Source organism: Vombatus ursinus, unplaced genomic scaffold (assembly GCF_900497805.2).
Source record: "Vombatus ursinus unplaced genomic scaffold, bare-nosed wombat genome assembly UNPS02007284.1, whole genome shotgun sequence".
Classification (NCBI taxonomy): Eukaryota; Metazoa; Chordata; class Mammalia; order Diprotodontia; family Vombatidae; genus Vombatus; species Vombatus ursinus.
In genome coordinates this window covers 15,818,407-15,840,799 of record NW_020947062.1, presented here as the reverse complement: position 1 = coordinate 15,840,799, position 22,393 = coordinate 15,818,407, and the positions used below count along the sequence as shown (strand labels likewise).

The 22,393-nt window shown below is 34.5% G+C and overlaps 1 protein-coding gene across 6 annotated transcripts in view; it reads right to left on the bottom strand.

Moving 5' to 3' along the window:
- AFF4 (AF4/FMR2 family member 4) overlaps positions 1–22,393 on the bottom strand; it is a 107,316-nt gene that overhangs the window by 49,117 nt on the left and 35,806 nt on the right. For 4 of the 6 annotated variants that reach the window (XM_027848995.1, XM_027848992.1, XM_027848991.1 and 1 more), the window contains 7 exons: positions 18,574–18,666; positions 17,890–18,016; positions 14,736–15,554; positions 13,214–13,258; positions 12,393–12,479; positions 7,064–7,097; positions 6,118–6,166 (listed from right to left, as the gene is read on the bottom strand). In XM_027848995.1, coding sequence (XP_027704796.1) covers positions 6,118–6,166; positions 7,064–7,097; positions 12,393–12,479; positions 13,214–13,258; positions 14,736–15,554; positions 17,890–18,012 — 1,157 coding nt within the window. In that variant the 5' untranslated portion in view covers positions 18,013–18,016; positions 18,574–18,666. The remainder of the gene's footprint in view (positions 1–6,117; positions 6,167–7,063; positions 7,098–12,392; positions 12,480–13,213; positions 13,259–14,735; positions 15,555–17,889; positions 18,017–18,573; positions 18,667–22,393) is intronic. The other 2 variants (XM_027848996.1, XM_027848994.1) reach the window with 1 other exon arrangement.

The window sequence follows — 22,393 nt, the reverse complement described above, 5'->3', positions numbered from 1 at the left end:
TGAGTAGTCAATGAATCTCCTAGAAGAGGAATTTTTTTAGATAATAATATTATCAGTGATTATTTTTCTCAATCATTTCAGTTTTAAGTCTTGCAGTTTAGACAATGCTTTCAAAATCATATTGCATCCAGAAGAGACTTATTCCATGGTGCTTGGTCTGTTCCAGTAGCTCTTCTTGACGTCATTTTCTTAAGTCTCATTTCTACTTTCTTACTGAAAACTTCAGCACACTGGGGAAGTATTTTGTTTTGTGAGGTGATACACTATTTGTGATTTTTCATTTTCATCTTGTATTGCAAATGAGTCTATAATTATAAAGAAAAGTTGTCCATACCGGGTGTATCTTTTACAGAGGAGAGGAGTTTTCTGGCTAAGGGAGTTTCTCTGGGCTTTTCTGCTCTCCCTTATTCACAATGTTTTATTACACTGGATCATGCTTCTACAGGAAATCATGATAATCAGTTCATTTCCTATTTATTGTTATCAAGAGATTGTCTGAAAAGTTCAGGTTTCACTAAGTGTTTTCTCTTTTATTTATTTATTTTTATCTTGGCACTGGTGTTGATTTTGTTCTAACTACTTGATACTTGCATACAGACAAGTGACTAAAAAATGACTTACTTCTTTAATCAATCATTTCCTACATGGTAAAATTCAATCACAATTTCACTTTTTTGTGATAATCAGTGTTCACATCCATGTTATTTAACTCTTCCTGAAAAAAAGCATTCACTAACTCAAGCAAGAAACCTGCAGGTAACTAGTCTTATATCCCTTCCTTTCTTCTTTCTAAACTAAATTTTCCCATGTACTTTTCGCTCTCGTCCCATATATCCACCTTTGCGTTAAAATCCTTGAGTCTATGTCAACATAAGTTCTACTAGACCTCAGGGATGTTACCCAACCTCTTTGAATTTTTGAAACTGATGTCCAGAGGGTAAGGTGACCTGCCTGCACTGGACTCAATTTCATCTAAATATATCCTCTTATGATTTAAAGTAGTGGTTACAGTCAGTAAAATAATTTTGAGCATGAACCCCTAAAATGAATATATTTACTTACTGATAAATTGGTTCCTGTACTGTGAGAAGGAGTTTCTTCTGGTACTTCTCCATACCAATGAAATCACAAGTCTAGTCCCTATCCCTATAAATGTTATATATGTATGTGTGTGTGTATGTATATGTGTGTGTATATATATATATGTGTATATATATATACACACACACACACATATGTACTACTATACTAAGAATGCATATTATAAAACGTATATAAAATTTTTTTTAAAGGGATAAGATAAAGATGCAATAATATTTTATCCAAGAGTCAATACAGAGCCACCGGAGTTACCTACTGAGTAGAGGAGAGACATGATTAGATCTGCACTTAGGAAAATCACTTTGGCAGGCAGAAGCATGGAAGATGATCAGGAGTGGGGAGAAACCACTGCAACAGTCCAGGAAAAAAGTGATGGGGGCCTGAAAGGGGGAGTTGGTTCTCTTCTTTTTCGTCTCATAGCATCTTCAAAACATAACAAGTTTTCATAGGTTGTTTTAGATGACTATCTCTATGGCCCCTTTTGATGTTAAGATTTTTTTTTAAAAGGCAATTGGGGTTAAGTGACTTGCCCAGGGTCACACAGCTAGTACATGTCAAGTGTTTAGTCTGAGGCCGGATTTGAACTCAGGTCCTCCTGACTTCAGGGCTGGTGCTCTATCCACTGTGCCACCTAGCTGCCCCTGATAATAAGATTCTTAAAGAACCTTTCTAACATCTAGAATGTAAACAGTCCTTATAAAATGCCTTCTGATTGTTTACTTGCAGCTACCTTTTAATTTTTCTCCTGATTTCCATATTTACACTTCCAACTTCCTTTTCAGCTCTAGGGTTTTTTTCCCCCTTTCCATCAGGAATATTTGAAAAATCTTCTATTTTACTTCTTTTTTCTTTGTAGAATAACTAATTTTCCTGGATAAGTTATCCTTGGTTGTAGATTTTTGTCTTTTGCAGTATCTAACTCCACATTCTCCACTCCAATGAAGTGATAGCTGATAAATCTTGAGCGATCCTGATCGTGGTTCCTTGATAAATTCCTTCTTCTGGATGCTTATATTACTTTTAAACTTTGTCTGATAGGTATGGATTTTGAAAATGACATTCTTGGACATTTTCATTGTGGGATTTCTTTCAGGAAGTGAACAGTGGATTCAATTTCCACATTGCCTTCTTGTTCTAATATGTCTAGGTAGTTTTCTTTTAATAATTTCTTGATATAGAACAAAGGTTTTTTAAGAGTGCTGTTTGGGGCAGCTAGGTGGCGTAGTGGATAGAGCACTGGCCCTGAATTCAGGAGGACCTGAGTTCAAATCCGAGCTCAGACACATAACACTCACTAGCTGTGTGATTCTGGGAAAGTCACTTAACCCCAATTGCTTCACCAAAAAAAAAAAAAAAAAGTGCCTCTTCAAGGAGGACATGTGAGTTATCCTTCTATTTAGCTGCAACATTCTTATCTTTTCTGGTTTCATTTATAGCAAGAATGTCCAAAAATGGATATGATTGGTTATTTGCCAAAAATCAAATATTTAGAGTATCAGAGTGGTTACTGCAGCTGTGAAGAATAGGGTAACGTGATTCTAAAACTCAAGGAATCTCAAATAATTGTTTTTAATCACTCAAGTTGGCAACCACAAGAATGGTTGCCAACCCTTCTCTCTCCTTCACTACTCAAAACCAATCTGTCAAGTCCTCTATATTCTACCTCCAATTCTATATCTATCCCTCACTTTCTGCTCGTATATTCATGTTTCTAGTTCAGATCTTCCCAGTCTCTCACCTGGACTACTACAACAGCCTCCTAACTGGTCTCTCTGCATATATATTTCTCCAGTTTGTCCTCTTACAGTTGCCAAAGTGATATTTCTAAAACATAGGTATGACCATGTCATACACTGGGCGGAAGAAGCTTCAGTACCTCCCTAAGATAAAATATAACTTCCTTTCTTTGGTGTTTAAAAGCCCTTCACAATATAGCTCCAGTCTATCTTTCCAAACTAATTTCTCATTACTCCCTAATCATTGTATTTTATGTTTCAATAGAACACGTATTTGTAGTTCTTGGTACACAATATCGCATCTTGCACCTCCATGTCTTTACATGAGCTTTCCTACACAGGTGGAATGCTCTTTCTCTTTCACCTCTAACTAAAGGCCTTTACTAATTTCCCCAGTTGTTTCTGTTCTCCCTCATATTTCATTTATTTTTTAAAGTATTTATTTTTACAACTTTTTCCCCAGTTACATGTAAAAACAATTTTTAACATTCGTTTTTAAAACTTCTCTCTGTTCTTCCCTCCCCAAACCCCCACCCCCTATTGAGAAGGCAAGGAATTTGATATTATACATGTGTAGTCATGCAAAACATATCCATAATAGTCATATCGTGAAGGAAAACATGGACACACATAAAAAAATCAAGAAAAATGAAGTTAAATTCAGACACCAACAGTTCTTTCTCTGGGGATGGATAGCATTTTTCATCTTAAGTCCTTCAGAGTTGTCTTGGATTGTTGTATTGCTGAAAATAGCTAAGTCATTCACAGATGATCATCTAACATTAATGCTGTTACTTTGTACGCAGTTGCATCAGTCCACGCAAGTCTTTCCATATTTTTCTGAGAGCATCCTTCTCATCATTTCTTATAGTAGAATGGTATTTGGCATCATAATCACATACCATAACTTGTTTCAGTCATTCCCCAATTGATGGGCATCCCCTCAATTTCTAATCTTTTGCCCCCGGAAATGAGCTGCTATAAATATTTTTTATATACCTAGGTCTTTTTCTTTTTTAAATCTCTTTTGGGATACAGATGTATTAGTGGTATTGCTGGGTCAAAGGGTGTGCATGGCTTTATAGCCCTTTGGGCATAGTTCCAAATTGCTCTCCAGAATGGCTGAATCAGTTCACAACTCCACCAACAGTGTATTAAAGTCTCATTTTTCCCAAGTCCCCTCCAACATTTGTCAGTTACCCTTTCTGTCCTATTAGCCAGTCTAATAGGTATGAGGTAGTACAGAATTGTTTTAATTTGCATTTCGCTAATCAATAGAGAGAGTATTTTTTCATATGGCTACAGCTAGCTTTGATTACTTCATTTGAAAACTGATCATATCTTTTGATCATTTATCAATTGAAGAATGGCTCTTATTTTTATAAATTTGACTCAGTTCTCTATGTTTGAGAAATGAAACCACTATCAGAGACGTGCTTCAAAATTTTTTCATTACTATTACTTTTACTAATTACTAATAATTTCTATTGCTATTTCCCTCCATCCTATCTTCTCTTCCCTGTTTATTCTATTCTCTCTTTCCTTTCATCCTGTCCCTTATTTTGCTTCTGACTACCCCCTCCTTCAATTTGCCCTCCCTTCTATCACCCCCTCACCCCAATCCCCTTACCCTCCTATTTTTCTGTTTGGTAAAATAGATTTCTATACCTAATGAGTGTGTATGTTATTCCCTCTTTGAGCCAATTTTGATGACAGTAAGGTCCACTTACTCCCCCTTATGTTCCCCTCCACTGTAGAAGCTTTTTCTTGCCTCTTTTATGTGAGATAATTTACCCATTCTACCTCTCCCTTTCTCTTTCTCCCAGTACAATCCTCTCTCACTTCTTAATTTATTTTTTAGATATCATCCCTTCAGACCCTTCTGGCTGACCTTTCAAATTGTCGGGCTGGAAATTTGTTTCACTCCACCTTTTTGTGGGTTCTGCTGCTCTAGAATTTGTTTAGAGTCATTTTTAAAAGTATTTGGAGGCGTTTGAGGGAGAGCTCAGGCAAGTCCCTGCCTTTACTCTGCCATCTTGGCTTTGCCTTCACATTTCATTTACATCTTTGTAACCCTAGCATTTAGCACAGTTCCTCAATAAAGGTTTACTGAACTGAAGGCTTCAGTTACTGGAATCCTCATTTTGTAATGTTTTCTGCTCCTTGGATTATATTCCAATATCTAGTCAATGGGAAAAGAATTCTTTTATTATGATAACTTACACTTCCCTTCATACCCACATTGGTAAACCTGATCTGAGTTCAGAGCCTTACTCATCATGCCAACTAAAAAGTACTTCCCTGATGGCTAGTTTTGAGCATAAAAATGAGACAAATGATCTTTGAGTAGAAAAAATAAAAGTACTTTCTTCTTAGTACACTATATACTGTGGGTCCCAAAACTGCTTTAAGAAAATTTCCTAGCTTCCTTATTCAAGTTCCTTGAACATTTGGTATAGAGCATGTTATATAATTATTTTCAGTATCTATTTTCTCCATGCATGTATATCAAATGTTTAATACTTCCTTGACTAGACTTAAGAATCTTGCTGTTTTTATATCCCTTAACACGTATGCTAAAGTGTCATATATCTGATAGAACTCAAAGTTCTCTCTGTACATGAAGATGACTTAACAGAACCTATGATTCAATACAAATGTGATTTGAGTATCAATGATTTACATTGATTTATTCATCCTGAATTATCAAGTTCAATAAATGATCAATGGAACACATTTTTAGGCTGAGATTAAGAGTGGAATGTATGGCAACAGAATATAAGAACATGAAGTGGACCAAGTGGATATCAAACCCATGTACTTCACATCACTGATACAAAAGTTCTATTCATTGAGCTAAGGGGCCATAGGCTCTGGTCTATCAGATGAATACTTGTTAAATAAATCATACAGGAATTTCAAAGGTATTTGAGGGCTTAACTATTATAACAGCACCATCCCCACCCTCTCTCTTCCCTTCTCTCTCCCTACCCCCTCACATTACCTGCCAAATAATTCACAAAGACTTGGGGATAATATAATTGTTGTATACTGCAACACTATTAGTTGGCCTAAAGGTCTTATAAGCATTGATCATACTTTTAAAGGACATTTTAATTTAATACTTAGTATACATTCATAAATGAAATCAAGAAAAATAATTCCAAACCTAAAAAGATAACATTTCTAAATTTTGTCCCAAATTCCCAAACTATACAGATTAACAAGCTGTGAAGCAAAGGAACTCTAAAAATGAAAGATAATTAAGTAATTAACTTACGATTTGGACTGATGACCATTTGAAGTTTTAGATGAAGGATTGTATCTTTCTAGAATAAAGAGATTGCTCAAGTGAGTAACCAACACAGGATGAGAAACAGTCAAACCAGAGTAACATTTAATTAGAATAACTGAGAGGACTGAGGTATTAGTACAGCTAACTTGAGACAATCTCAGTTTTCTCATGATAAATTATCAACTACCCGTCTGTTGCTATATGACTGAATATCGATAGTAACAGAGAAAAATCCTTTTTGACTGACACAATAACTTAATAACTTTTGATATCAAGAAAAGCATACTTAACTATGAATGTAAGTTATAGGTGAAGTTAGTTTGCAATATTTAACTGGAACTTCTTAAATGACTACTGAAGATGACAGGAATTAAGCCTGAATCAGAGCATTACAGTTATGTGTTTCCAACCCCCAAAGTACAAATCCGAAATTAATCAATGGCTGTACTTAATGGAATGGTTACACCTTATGGTCATCTGTCAGGCCACAATGGAATTCATTTAGCCAGGAAAAAATTATTAGAGGTACACAAAATTTATTTAAGTATTTTCTGTTAAGCATGATCATCACCAAAAGGTAATAAATGAAGCAGGCATATCTTCAAGGGTACTTGGTTTGACAAAGGGAACCAGACAGCTTATTTAAAAAGAAACTTTCTACAACATAGTCATTCCTGATCCCCCAGAAATAAGCCATGCCATCCCCAATCCATCTCTTTCATACTATTCTGCAATTCCCTTATAATTTAACTTGAATTGTATTTTTCTGTACACATGTCTATCACTCTTACAAGATTAAAAGCTTATTAAGGGAAGGCCTAGGTCTTATTTTTTTCCATGTATGTGTTATCAACTCCAAGCACAGTGTACTGCACAAAATACAAACTTAATGTTTATTTACTTTAAGAATCAAAGTAACAGAAATACTTACTTTGTTCTCCAGGGCCAAAATTTGACTGAGATTCCTAAACAAAGGAGAGGGAAAGTTACATTACAGTAATCTCAAGAGAAAGCTGAAATATTCATTTGGGAAGCTGACTTCAAATCAAACTGCCTAGTTCCAGCTAACTTATTTCAGAGTACTGTTATGGTTTTTATAGTTAGGTGACAAGGTAAAAAAGTTAATCACTTATAATTTAATATTCTGTTCACCCATCTATTACAGATTATTAGTCAATGCAACTTTGTGGTCAATGATGGACTTTCCCTGTGCCAAACAGCAACCTCCTGAATCATTTAAGTGTACTTTTCTTTCTCTATCAGTCACTAACATTCTATATTACAATGCTGCTTGTCTTAACTCATTACCCTCAATGGAAAATGAATGGTTTCAATTACTCTAATATGCTTGAAACACGTTTTCTTAATTAAAACCATAATTATAGGCAAATTATGTTGGTTAAAACATTTACAGAATCAATTTGCTAAAACTCATGGAAACGTGATTATTGTCACCAACAAAGATTATCCATGGTATTCTGCATCCTCTTTATCTGTCCCCTACCACCAAGTAAATCTCCATAGCTTGTAGTGTCAAGGGTCCCCTCCAAATCCCTGTGGTTCTATAAACCCAGCTCCACATAACATCATTTGAAGGATGAAGGGATAGAGTTAAGGAACATGAGGGCAGTAAGTATCAGACATTGTCTCCCAAACTAAGGTTATCACTTCAGCATCTAATCCAAGAAGGTCATTTTATACCTCAAATTACGTCAGATGTGCATAAATATAAATTTACATATAGTCAATTCTGTGGCTCCAGGCATTCTATTAAATCCTCCAAATGAGCGCTGCCACTTAAATATAGTCACCAGTCAAAATGCATTGCACATGGCAGCTAACATACTGCAACACGATTTAGTTATATGAAAAGCAATAGAAAATAGCAACAACCAAAAAAGCATAATACAAAACAGAAACAGTTGGTTGTGTGCATTTCTAGCCTGGTATTGACAGACTGACAGGAAACAGATAACTTTGATTACATGAAACAAAAAAACTTTTGCATAAACAAAATCAATCCAACAAAGGTTAGAAAGGAAAGTCTGACAGAAAAATAAATCTTTTCATCAATCAGCTCTGATAAAGATTTGATATCCAAGGCATAAGTGTTCAATGGATATAAATAAACAATGCTCTAAAGAACTGTAAACTATGGAACCATATGAAAGAATACTCTAAATCACTAAAAGAAGGGAAATGCAAATGAAAACAATTCTGAAGTCCCAACTCATACCCAGAAAATTGGCAAAAAATGACAAAAGATTATAAGCATTAATGCTACATAGGTGGAAAGAAGAGTTACAAAGAGACCCTCCCACCAAGGTCCACAAATACTGTGCAATGCATATTTTCAGATTTTTTGGATGTATTTATCAGTTATTCTGATTTCTTCTCTTTTCTTGTCTTTAAAAAATACTATTTGTTATATGAGATGGCTCACAAAGAGGATAAGGGGGAACATGAGGGAAACTATGGTGATATAAAAGAAATCAAAAAATAAAATTAAAAATTATTTTTAAAAAACAAACCTGAACAGTCTAATTTTAAGGCCCAAACTTTGCCTCTGAGAAGAACTGAGTAACTATACTTCCTTCTCTACTTCATTTTGGAAGTGAGTATCTCTGGGAAAGAAATACTGCACATACTGACAGGCATAGCTGACGTGCTGACGGGTTCTATGGGATACCCCACCAAATTTAAATCTTTGTTATAAAGTTCAATGGGTAGGAAGCAGAATCTTGAAAAACAAATATGACACAAAAACAAAAGGCTTCAATTTTTAAAAAGAACAGTTTGGGTTATTTTGCTAGCTGCTTTCCTAATTATGGTTGATCTATCTTCACACTTCCAGTAAACATTCAAACTGATCATAAAGCCAATGGGATAGATTGCTAAAATCTGCCAATATTCTACTTAATAACTGTTACATCGATGTTTATTAGTGGTATTAACATAAAGCACTTTTTCTCTGATATCCTCTGGATTGAGTAACAGGACCATATATGTTCCATAGAAGAAATTTCTTAGAGTTCTGCTTTTTTCTATTTTTGAATACAGTTTTTGAAACAAGTTAATTTTTGTCCTTTAAATGTTTGACAGAATTTACTAGTAAGCCTAATACTAGTGATCCTAGCATTTTCCTCTTAACAGTTAATTTGTGGTTTACTTGCAGCATTATTCTTGAAAGGGACCTTCAGGGCATCTAGTCCAATTCCTATATTTTACAGATGATAAAGTCAAGGTCTAGAAAAGTTGTCAGGCTCAAATTATAAAGTGGCAGAGTGAGGATCTGAAGAAAGACCCTCTGAATACAGTGCTTGTTCCCCTGTATCCTAGACTGGGTCATTTGGGTTAACTGTTTTTAAATTTTGTTTTAATTTTATATTTCTGTAGATATTCATCTACATCACTTGGATTTTCAGTAATAGTTTATAATTTCATATATTCTCCAATTCCTTTTCTCATTATTAACTTTTACAATGTGTTTTCTCTTTTGATCAATTTCACTAATAGTTTAATATATTTTCAAAAACTCAAATTTTGTTTCATTATTTCAATTTTTTAAAATTTCAAATCTGTTTACTTAAATTTTAATTGTCAAATATTCCCCTTTATGGTTGTCTGAGGTTTATTAGTTGATTTTTCTTTTTAGCAGAATTTTTTATAAATTAGTTTCTCTGTCATTAATGTAAGTGTACAAAGACACAAATCTGCCACTGATGAGAACTTTAGCTGCATGCCAAACACGTTATGTTATTGACTTCAATTTTTATAAGCTTTTCTCTCAGTTAATCTATGCTCTCAATATTTGGCAAATTTTTTTTTTAATTTTAATTGTCTTTGTTTTCACATCATCTTTTTTTCCTAATATATTCCCTCCATCCTTCAGAAACCTGTCCCTTAAAAGAGAAAAAAAGAGTTCAGTAAAACTAACCTACACACCAACCAAGCTTACCAGTATATATATACAGTGTTTCACAGCCCTTTATTACCTCACCTCTGTAAATAAGAAAGTGAAGCACATTCTTATTTTTCTTCTTTGGGGGCAAACTTGGTCATTATCATTACATGGTATTTATTTTCAATTTGTTTTCATTCTTTCAGCTGTAGATCTCATGCATGCTATTTTGCTGGTTCTGTTTATTACAGTAACAAAAAATTTCTTAGTCTGTAAGAATATATCTTTTGTTCATGTTCCCAAGTCAACTAGCATTTATTAAGCACCTAACTACTAAATTCCAGGCACTGTAACAATCACTGGAAATACAAAAAAAGCAAAACAAAAAACAAAAACAAAAACCAGTCCCTGCTCTCAAGCAGTAATTTCATTATCAATAAATATTGGGCTACAAGTTTACAATCCTAGATTTTGGGGGGGGGAGGTAAGGAGGTGATCTGTAAACCTGGATGAGAAAAAAATATATACCTTTATTTTCACTAATCTTTAGTTTTCTGTGCAGGCCTACACATTCTGTTTTATCCATTTAAAAATACTATTCTGAGAAGGGAAACAGGTTTCACCAGACTGCCAAAGGGGTCCATCTCTACAAGAACTTGCCACATTGATTATTTTCCTCTCTCTGTTCTTGTCTCCTGGGTTCTTTTTTCTTTGCTCTCCCAGTCTTAAAAATTTTTCCAAGTATTGTCATGTGTCTCCTCCTTTCTCACTGCCAAATCAATAGACTTCTGCTCTGACTGCCTCATTACCTATTAACTTATACTGCTAAATCCCATGGTCCTTTCTTAGAACTCCTCCTTAAGCAGCTTTTGACACTGCTAATCACCTCCTCCCTCCCAGCCTGCTTTCTCCTTCATTGTCTTAGATAAACAACCGCTCGCTCTCAGCTGTATGACTGCTCTTTCTTAGTCTCCTTTGCTGGAAAATCAACTATCTCTTGTTCCTTAAAAGCATGGGTGTCCCCAAAGGCTCAATTCTGGGCCTTCTTTCCTCTCTATATTTTTTCTCTCTCATCAGTAACCAGCATTTTTCATCTTTAGTCGAATGATTTCTAAAGTTATGTATGTAAAGTCCTAAATCTCTCTGCTGAACTTGAATCTTGAATCTCTAACTGCTTGCTGGGCATCCCTTTGGAATCTCAAACTCAACATGTCAAAAATTCAGCTCATTCCTCCACCACCCCCATCTCTCCCTTTTAAAACATCTCTCCTGTAAAGAGCAATATTCCCTTCCTCCTCCAGCTTTGTAACCTCATTACAATCCATCACATTTTCCTGGCCCTCATCTCTTCCCACAGTGGCCACCAAGTAGCACAGTGGATAGGGCCATGGGCCTAGAAGACCTGAATTCAAATTTAACCTCAGACACTAGCTGTGTAATCTTGGGAAAGTCACTTAATCTCTGTCCTCTTCCATTTCCTCAACTGTAAGATGGGGATCATAATAATATGGGTTGTTGTGAGAATCAAATGAGAGAATATTTGTAAAGTGCTGAACACAGTACCTGGCAAATAGTTAGGGCTTAATAAATATTTGTTCCCTTCCTTTCTACAACCTATTGCTTGCCCTGATTCCAGTTATAGCTGCCAAAATAATCTTGAAACACTGTTTGGATCCATGTTACTCACCTTCTCAAAAACCTTCAGTATCTAGCTCCCTTCTGCCACTAGGATAAAACATAAACTCCTCAGCTTGGCACACAAGGCCCTGTCCAAAGCCTGGCTCTGACCCAATATCCTATCCTCATTTCTCATCTCTTCCTACATAGTCTGTGCTCAGCCAAACTAATGAATTTGAAATGCCAAGATACATTTCAGAAAAGTTAATGTGTTGTATTGAACTTTGTATATATTTTATTTCTGATGCCTCAAAATGGAAGTGCTCCCAAAAATTAAATTAACAGGAAAATATAGATATCTAAAGAAATATACTTGGGGTAGATAAGGCAATGTTAGCAGTGTAGAAACAATGCTTTATTTAATAAGTATGATTTTAGTACTTTCAGTTTCAGCAGACGACAAAAAATTGGAACAGATAAAAAAATGACTATAAATCCTTCAGACTAAAGTGGCGACAAAGAAAAGAAATAGGAATTGTGTTCTATAAGAGGCAATTATTGTCAAGATGGAAAGATAAAGGAGATAGCCAGGTGATTACTAAGCATGCAATACAGTTATTAAGGACAATCTATGAGTCCAAAATTCACTTTGGGAATTTAAAGCCACATTTAATTATCTTCATAACTTTACTAAAGTCATTTAGAGTTTGTTTACAGTATGAAAGTAATTTTGTTTACTCACTTTAGTTGGAAAAGGAAATTTAGAAGGTTCTGTTTTGCATGGTGTGTGAATTGCCGTTAAGGGGGGCGGCCATGAGTGGGTCATCTCCTGAAATAAATTATCACAATTAGTTTACAACCCAAATATAAAAAAAAGTAAACTATGCCAAAAGTCATACTTCAATTTGCCATAACTTTCTTCATAATTGTTCTGTGTACCTGCACATGCTCAAGCTAGAAAATGCATCTAATTAGCCAACAAATATCTAAGTCTTTACTACACGCAAAGCATATTATTACAAAGATGAATAATAAAGTCCATGACCTCATATCTACAGCCTAGTTGAAGAGGTGAAGCAAATGAAGATTGTGAATAAGACTAAAGTCAAATGAGTGGTATAGGCAAAAAGTCCTACAAAATCACTGCAGGCTAGTTAAGAAAGACTTTACTTGTCAATTCATGAGAGAAATCAGATAACGGCTCTATTCTCTTTCGAGTCCTCACAGTCCATGAATGTAATTCCTGGTCAAGAAGTTATCTTAATTAGATGCCAATGCTATTCTCAACCTAAGTGATTAGCAGACTTCATTAGGACCAGATGCACACCTCAAAAACACTGTTTGCTTCTCCTGGCTCTCAAAGTTGTCAATTTGGAGGTTTCTGTTGGTTTTTGGTTTTTTGGTTTTTTTTAAACACTCTCTTGGAAGTACTCCTAACACAGAGCAGTTAAACCATTTGATGGAGAACAAAAATGTCAACTCTGGCAAAAATCTATTACTCTGATGGATTTTTAACCAAACACATACACAATTTTCATAAGTCAAAATAACCAGATAACTTACTTTAAGAATTTCATCCACACAGCTCACATCACCAGATGCAGATGCCTAAAAAAAGGAAGACTGCTGATGATTTTTCAAATCAACATATTAAATCATCCTAAACAAGTAAAGAAAGTAACAAGACATAAGCACATTCAAGCAAAACACCATTTAACATTATCATCTTGGGGAAAATACTTTTTTTTTATAACATAAGGCTTAGACCATACAAACCATAAGCAAAATAAGCTCCAAAATAAAAAGGCACATCCATAAAAAAAAAAACCCTACAGACTGGAACAAGTATCTTTTGGATCTATGATTTGGGGGTAATTTTTTAATTAAAAAAGATATAGATTACAAAAGCAAAACAATTTCAATTCTATACAATTTTTAAAAATCCTTGCACGTAAACTAATAAACATTGTTCTACAGGAGAACAGTAAAAATGGAAGCTGAAAAATAAATGGTACCAACCAGGAAAGAGACTGCTAGGATTATAAATGGAGTTTTGCATTTAAAGTAGTGTTTAATGAAGAAGCTAATTTGGCTGTTTCAAAAAACTGCTATCTTTTGTTTCAACATCACCTTCAGTTCTAAATAGCGTTTTCCCTTTACCCAGAGAATCATCTCTTACAACAAAAGAAGGGGAAATGTTTAGAAAAACTAACCAACAAATCAACTGAGTCTGACAACACAGGGTGTTTCAAAAGCCTTTTTGGGAGGAATCCTGTTTCTATACATACATATTCTCATACACTGTACAATATGCTCATAGTAACTCCATCTCTCTTATAAAGAGAGGGAGGGGCATTCTCTCATCCTTACTTTTGATCTTAGTCATTAAAATTATTTAGTAAACAACTGACTCAAACACAAATTTAATTAATTTTGATACTTCGGATTTCTGGGTACTGAAACTTTCCCGAAAACCTAAAAATTGGTCATTGTACTAATATTATGATTCATCCCTTTGACTACTTTGAAGGACATCTTGGTATTGTCATTACTACACAAACAATATATTTCAAACAACTTTGAATTACAAATGTTGTCTCAATATCTTCCAGGTACATAGTGAGAGCTCTGACATTTATCTCTAGAATATATAAATCTGGTATATAAATCAGAACAGGTACAAATATAATATATAATCTACATAACCCAAAGGGGGAAAAAGATCTGTTATTAATGAATCATGGTTGCCACTTCATCACAGTTTCCTAGCTGGAGAGGGCTATTTCCTATATACACAATTTAACAACAGAAGCACTGATGTCTTCATAGAAGTAAAAAAATCAATCACAAAATACTGTTTTATACATTAGTATGATGACTTCTTGCTGCCAAAAAGAAACAAACAGCTAGGTTAGGGTCAGTAATATTTATAGAACAAGTAGTTAAACTTTTAAGGCCCCATTTTCCTCAACTCTAAAATGAAGGGTATAGATGAGGATGACCTCTCAAGTCCTTTCCAGTTCTAAATATATACTTCTATGATCTACCTTAAATCCAGATTCTTATAAGTAAATAATCAACTTACATCTAATGGTTGGGAAGGTATTTTCAATTTGGTTAGATGTGCTTTGCTACTAGGCTTCAGCTCACTCATGCTGTTGCTATGGGATTGGCTGCTGTAGTGCTCAGAGGTTAGCTTTGGTTCCATGGACTCCTGTCCATCCATGGGCCTTACATAGGCAGTAGGTTTCTGTAACATTGAGTTTGACTTTGACATCAACGAAGGTGGAAAAGACTGGCTAGAGTGCTGTCCACTTGAAAATGAAGGAACACGAGAAGGCGAGTCCCAATTTGCATCAGGGTCCCGTGGTGACTTAGAACGCTGCTCCTTGCTGTGGTGATCATTCCCATGAGCTCTGGAATGACTAGAGCTTAATGAAGAAACAGCAGGTGGTTTTCCAGGACTGGAAGAACGAGATTTAGAGTGTTCTGATCCATGCTGGCTTTTTTTACGGCTACCACCACTGCTGCCGCCACTACTACTGTATGATTCACGGTCATGCCTCTGACCAACACTACTAGTGCTGTTACTGCCACTTCCACTGGTCCGTTGGCTACTGTGTCCACTCTGTAAACCTGAAGACCGTTTCTGCGACTGGGAAGAAGTGCTAGGTGCTGGTCCTACAGGAGTCCATTTGCTGCTCTGATGAGAGCTACCATGTCTGTGTTCACTAAAGAAACTTGGATTTGGTTTTTCATCTGTTGTTGATGGTATGGTAGGTTTGGGAATTGCAACAAGCTTTTGTAGAGATCTATCTCCTATAAAATCCTTCATTTCGTAGGAGTCATCGTAGTTTCCAAGCATGCTCTGAATACGACTAGATAATTTGTCTTCTTTGCTAGTCTATACAAAGAATAAAATGACATGAAATTACAATAAAGCACAAAATTATTTTTCAACTAAGCAGGAAAATTTTGAAAAATTTTACACCTGACTAATCCAAGTTTGACAATAGCCAGAGACAATAAGGAAACCCCAACTCTATTACTTAACAAAAAATTTACTCTCTTTGAAGAATACATTTTTACATTAAAATATTTTGTGTCACTAAGACTTTAAAAGCTCTAAAATTTAGTATGTGAAAATTTAAGAGAGAGGAAGATCAGAAGAGAACAAAAATAATTTCACTGCTATAAAATTTCTTTTTGTTGGGGCTGAAAACCCTGGTGGTTAAAGAGGTGGTTTTGGTGGCAGCAAGCAGTTTGGAAAATCTATGAAAACACCTTACAATTTTCCAAATGCAATCTTAGCTTGATCTCTTCCTCTAATCAATTTGCTGGCAAAGCAGTTGGGGAGAAAATGTACACCAGGGAGTCAGAAATATCAAACTTCAACACTCCCTAACTTATCAAAGGTCTAAGCCAATCAAATAGCCTATGCTCATATTCTGACAGTTTAGGAAAACATTTCCAAGAAACATGATATAATGTTCCTTAATATTCAATATTATAGTTCAAGTTAAAACTGGAATATTTCCCTAATTCAACAAAGCTTCAGGTTAGTCAATGTTCGTATTTTGACTACTAATGAAAATATCCCTAGGAATGTAATGTTCCTTGGCATCCCAATTATAGTTAAAATTATGATTAAAAATTCAATGGAATCAGTCTGTGATTCACATCCAAACACTAAACATTTTTAGTCACGGTAATTTTGAAAAACTAAAAATTTGAGAAAGTATAAAGACAATTTGAAATATTAAACTCTGGTCATCCTAAATTTATTTTTAAAATGCACTGCAGTTTTGATATCAATAATGTACCAACATAAAAATGCACTTGGGTAACAAAGGGGAATTGGCCAGTCTAATACATTTATATCTCTGATATACTTCACAAAATTTGAAGAAATTTTCTTGGTTACTTGGTCTAAACAGAATTAACATTATTTCACCACCAAAAGCAACATAAAAGTACTTATATTTAGGCTGACACTCATCAGTAATGACTTCAGAGTTCTTAAAAAGTAATTGCTAATAATACGTGAGAGAAACAAATACACAGCTCTTTACGTTGTATCATAGAGCTCAGAATCTACTATAAATTGCTATCTCAGGCTTCTTCATTTTAGCTGAGTACTTTAAAAAATTTTAGTCAAAATTATCCTCCTTTGACCTTTTCCTCTCCCTGGCCCTTGCCCACATATAACATTTTTTAAAAAAAAAAAGAATTATTTATCCAACATAAATGACTATGCCAATAGGCCTAGATGAAATTTAGAAAAATCTACAAAAAAATCTTCTGAGTCAATTGTTTTTAGATTTTTAAGTGCCAAATTTTCTGCTTTGTTTGCTACAAAGGTCAAGAGAAGAGATGATTGTCATTATTATATATTGTCAGTATTACTATTGTCATGATACACTAAATGTATACAATTCCATAGATTTGAAAGCAGTCACACAATAGACCAGAAGTAATTAAAGGAACTCCAATAAGTAACCAATGATAAAGAACATTTCGAGTTTCTCAAAATTTTTAGAAGTCAAAATCTTAGCAAGGGTAGCATTGGTCAGTGTTATATGTAACTATAAATCAAATACTAGAAAGTATTCTTAATCTTGTTACAAAAAATTCAGTAGAAAAATTAAGGGGTGCAGCTACCCAGAACAAGATCAACATTTGTCACGTGTTCTCACTGATGCCTGTAGTATATTGCTTAAATTTACTGTTTCATTAATAAGTTTCATTAGCCATTTCACCTTAAGGTTTAGAAAACTAGTTTAGAAACCAGAAAACCTTCAGGTGTAATGACTGAAACTTGAGTTTCAATAAGCAATATACTATAGACATCAATGGAAACACTGGCTTCCATGCAACTGTTTTATTGTTTTGACCAAAATTAGCCTGGTACAAAAACACATTTATTGTGAGCAATTAAAAAATATAGCAATAAAAGGCAGTTGCAAATTAAAATAAAACTGCATCTTAAGGTTACTAGAAACACAGAAGCTGGAAGTTTCAGAGCGATAAAGGCCATTAAGGATCACTGTTCTAGCCCAACTAAAACATTTTACATGTAAGTTCTAGGATTTAAGGGATTTGTTCAAGGTCACACAGTCAGTTAGTAACAGACTAGAATGTACAACATGAACCAAATTTTTAAGTAAAAAAAAATAACCATAATAATACAGAACCATAACATTTTATTTTGATGCAAGTTTAAAATTAGGTAAACTCACAACTTTGTATGGTTCAGCAAAGAGAGGAGAGTTAGGTGGGAAGGCTTCTTCACCCTGATGAATTTCCTGATTTCGCCTTTCCCTTTCTTTCATACGAAGCACATTCCGGTCTTCACGGTTCATGTTGCTATGAACAAAAACATAATATTCTATCATGGATAGAAAAAGAAGTGGAAGGGAAGATAGAATAACATCTGTTGTATTGAGTATGTCCATTAAGTAATTAAAATTTGAGAGTTCTTACAACAGCCTCTCTCCCAAACGAGAAAGGACACTACTTAAGTATGATTATGAATTGGTGAGTGTTGTTTCTATCTAGTCACTACTGAAACATGTTTCACTAGTGAATTTTATACAATTTACACACGAAATCATAACCCAGAAATGTCCAACTCCTCCACCAATGCACTTTTTACTTAATATAAGTAAATCTGCTAAGGGGAGTTTGCTACAAATCAGTCAAAGGAAAGTTGTAAATGTGATTTCTCTAAATTCTGAAAGAAGGCACCACTGAAACCCAACTTACCACCACTTGGTATTATGCTTCTAGGTTTTCTTCTTAAGAAATCTCTTAACTTTTATTTTCTACTAACTGAATTTCTACTAACCACACTCCTCCCTCCTCCCCGTTCCCTTCTTCCCATGTCCCCACAGGCCAGTGCTTGGTCTCTACTTTTCATCTACCTTATTTTGATTTCTTTTTGTTCCCAACACAGCTTCCTTGGTGTCCATCCTGTATGGCAGTTTGACCTCAGCTTTGCTGTTGTTCTAGATTCCCTAAAAAACGACATTTCTGCTCTAAATACATTAATATTTCAATAAATGGCAAAACTGGAGTATCTAATCCAGGTTTGCTGGGGGAGGAGGGGGGAGGTTTGTGGGGTTGGGAGACCATATAGCAAATTTATCCAAAATTATCTTGGATTAATATCACTAGATTGTATTAAACAGAATATTTTACTTTAAAGCGGGAAAGGGTATTTTTATTTCTTTAACTGTTTGAAATGTTCTGCTTCTACTAAGAGCAGAACAATGGGAACCAGCAGAAAGGATTTAGGTAAAAGACAACTTAAAAGAGTAACTGGAATGGGTTTCCAAGGGAGGCTGTGCACAACCTACTTCCCTGAAAATCCTGAACCATTTGTCCTCGATTTATTAGGAACAGCCCTGCTAATGACAAAGATATGGACAATTCTTCTAGTTTTGTGCTATATATTCAATCTAATAAGAAAATTATGACTTTTGTTTTATGAAAAGAAATATATTAAGACTTAAGTAAGAAACTAATAATAATGGATTTAAGAGCATTCACTTGAACACTTAGTATCAGAAGGTCAGTATCTGAGAACAAAAATATTAACTTCACAATATTTGATCCAGTCTAAATATAGCCATTTCATGTAATCCTTTATTAAGAATGCTCTTTAAAAAACTTCTGAATGAAAACTTATGCTAAAAATCTTATCACAGTATTGGGATATTTTATAAAAATAAGTTTATAAACTCCTTGAAGGGAGAGAAAATGTCTTCTACTTCTTTGGTCTCCCCAGTCCCTAGCACAAATGCCAAGCACAAAATAGCATTAGTAAGTGCTTGCTGATGATTTGATTCCTTTAGGTTTGGAAGTTTTACCAAAAGCTGTCTTGGCAAACTTTAAAAAATATATATATTGCTACCTTCTATAACTTTCTTAAAATAGCAGATGAGTAGGGAAAAGTTAAAAGACTATGGTTTATCTTAATTTCTTTAGTCATGACAAAAGTAAAGTTTCTAAGTACGAGAAACATTGTTTTGTTGAAATGTATGCAATTGTGCAATTCAACATTTTATTTACATTAAATTTAGTTTTAAAAGTTTCATCAAAGTTATTTGGGAAAATTTTCATTATCTTCTTCTGAAGGACGGAATGAAAGAATAACTAGTATTTTTTTAAAAAATCAGTAAGGAGAAGTTAACTTGCTATCTTTGAAGTCCAGCTGCTTCTTTAAACATGAAAATAGTTGTTTCAATAAAACAACTGAACTTTTTCCCTCCTCTCTTGTAACACCAATATGTTTGCCTAATTAATCTGAACTCCTATTGAAAATCTAGAATAATTCTGGCAGGAACTGGACTAAAGTTTACTTAAGCACTGCAGAAAAAAATTCTTTGATAACAAATTCCATGGAAACTGTGTTGTGCAGTAACAATTTATCTACAAATTATCATATCTGATGAAACTACAATCTGAATCCATTGAGTCTAGATTTTATAAAATAGCTTCTCTTTGGAATGAGCAAGTAAAAAGAATTAGTCAAAATTTCATAGGGGATGGAAGGAAATGTATATACATATTCCTTGTGTCTCATGCCCCCACCTATATCCTCTCTTTATCCTGGCTGCTGAATTTTCTTGTGATATTTTCATGAGTGATTTAGAGGATGAAGTGAGTTTGTTTTGAGGTTTTTAAGATGTCTGAAATGGGAAGAAGTAGAAGTACAGTTTCTACTTGACAGAAGAACAAAAATAATTATAAAGAGCTCACATAATGTTTACCACTCATTTTCCCTAATCAGAAAAGGCACTTACAAGAGTATATATATTAGGATCATAACTTCTTTGACCATCCAGACACAGATATAACTTTTACAGAAGAGGCACAAATAAGCCTCAGTTTATACATATGAGAAACCTGAGATTCAACAGGGCAAAGTGCCATGGGTGATGCTTCAAGGCCAATGCTCTATTACACTGAGCTGCCTCCTCTATTTCTCATATTGCCGGCACTTTCACACAAGAGGCTGTTATTATTCCTCATTTCACCTAAACAACCATCTCTATAGAGAAATTTAAATTTAAATTTAAAATTAGTTATATACATATAGCATACATTTAGGTTCAAATCAACTGAACAAAAGGTTAAGGTGCCTACTAAATGAAAAGCACTGTGCTACGCCCTAAGATACAAAAGGAAGCTGAAAACCACATCCCTCATCTCAAGAGGTTTACAATCTACTAATAAAGAGAGATAAGGCACGTAACAAAATTAGGATGCAGTTTGGGCAAAGGAGTGATCTAAACAAAGCGCTGTAAGAAAATTTAAGACAACACTTAGGAGAAATCAGGGAAAGCTTCATGGAGCAACTAGCACCTGACCTAAGCCTCATGGAAGATTTTAACAGGCAAAGATGACGGTGCTCTCTTGATTATTACCAGTGACAAAAATATTGCATGAAAACAGCAAACCAGTGGGAAAAAAAATGACACTGAGCAATTCTTATTTAACTGTACTTAATACAAGACTCTTAGAGTAAAACCTGGTATTTGTAACAGGGAGGCAGGGTGCAAAATGTCCAATTTGGTCACTATAAATAAGGTAAGACAATAGAAAAGGATTTTTAGGCGGCTAGGTAACATAGTTGACAACACTGGGCCTGGAAACAGAAAGACAGTAAAAATGAAAGTCAGTATTCTACAACTGGTCAGAGATGACATTTCCAAGTAACATCTCATTACATTAATTATTAATTCATCCTAATATACAAGTCAAAATATGGAAGAAAATGTAAGGTTTCTCAAAGCAAAAATAAGTGACCTGAAAAACAGACTGAGGATAAAAAAATGTTAAAGTCACTCAACTATTTAAATGCCACAACCAAAAAAAGAGAGCCTAGACCTCCTTTTTCAAGAAATCTTAAAAAGAAAATTGCCCTGATCTCTTAGAACCAGAGGACAAACTGGAGATCAAAAGAATTCACCAGTTACTTCCTAAAGAAACTCCAAAACTCCCAGGAACATTACAGCCAAAATCCACAGTTTCCAAGTAAAAGAAAAAATACTACAAGCAGCCAGAAAGATTTCAAGTACCAAGCAGCTAGTCAGGATCATACATGATTTAGCAACTCCCATTACAAAGGAATGGAGAATTTGGAATATATTCCAGAAAGCAAAGCCTTACAGCCTAGAATAACTTACTCAGGAAAACCAAAGATAATGTGACAGAGTAGGAAAAATATGAACCTTCAACAAAATGATGAAATAAAGGACTTGCAAATATTCCTCATGAAAAGACCAAAGCTATGGAGAAATTATGAAGATCAAACACAAGAGTGAAGAGAAACATAAGGTAAACGTGAATTAAAAATAATAAACTAAACAAGGATAAACTGCTTACATTTAAACACAGGGAGATGAAAACTGGAAAACAGTATGGCAGAAACTAGATATAAATCAATATATCACACTATATACCAAAATAAGGTCAAAATGGGTACATGATTTACACATAAAAGGTAATACCATAAGCAAATTAGGAGAGCATGGGATAGTTTACTTGTCAGATCTATGAATAAGGAAAGAATTTATGACCAAAGAAAATACAGAGAGCATTACAAAATGTAAAGTAGATAATTTTGGTTATATAAAATTAAAAAGCTTTTGCACAAACAAAACCAATACAATCAAAAGTAAAAGGAAAGCAGAAAACTGGGAAAAAAAATCTTTGCAGGGGCAGCTAGGTGATGCA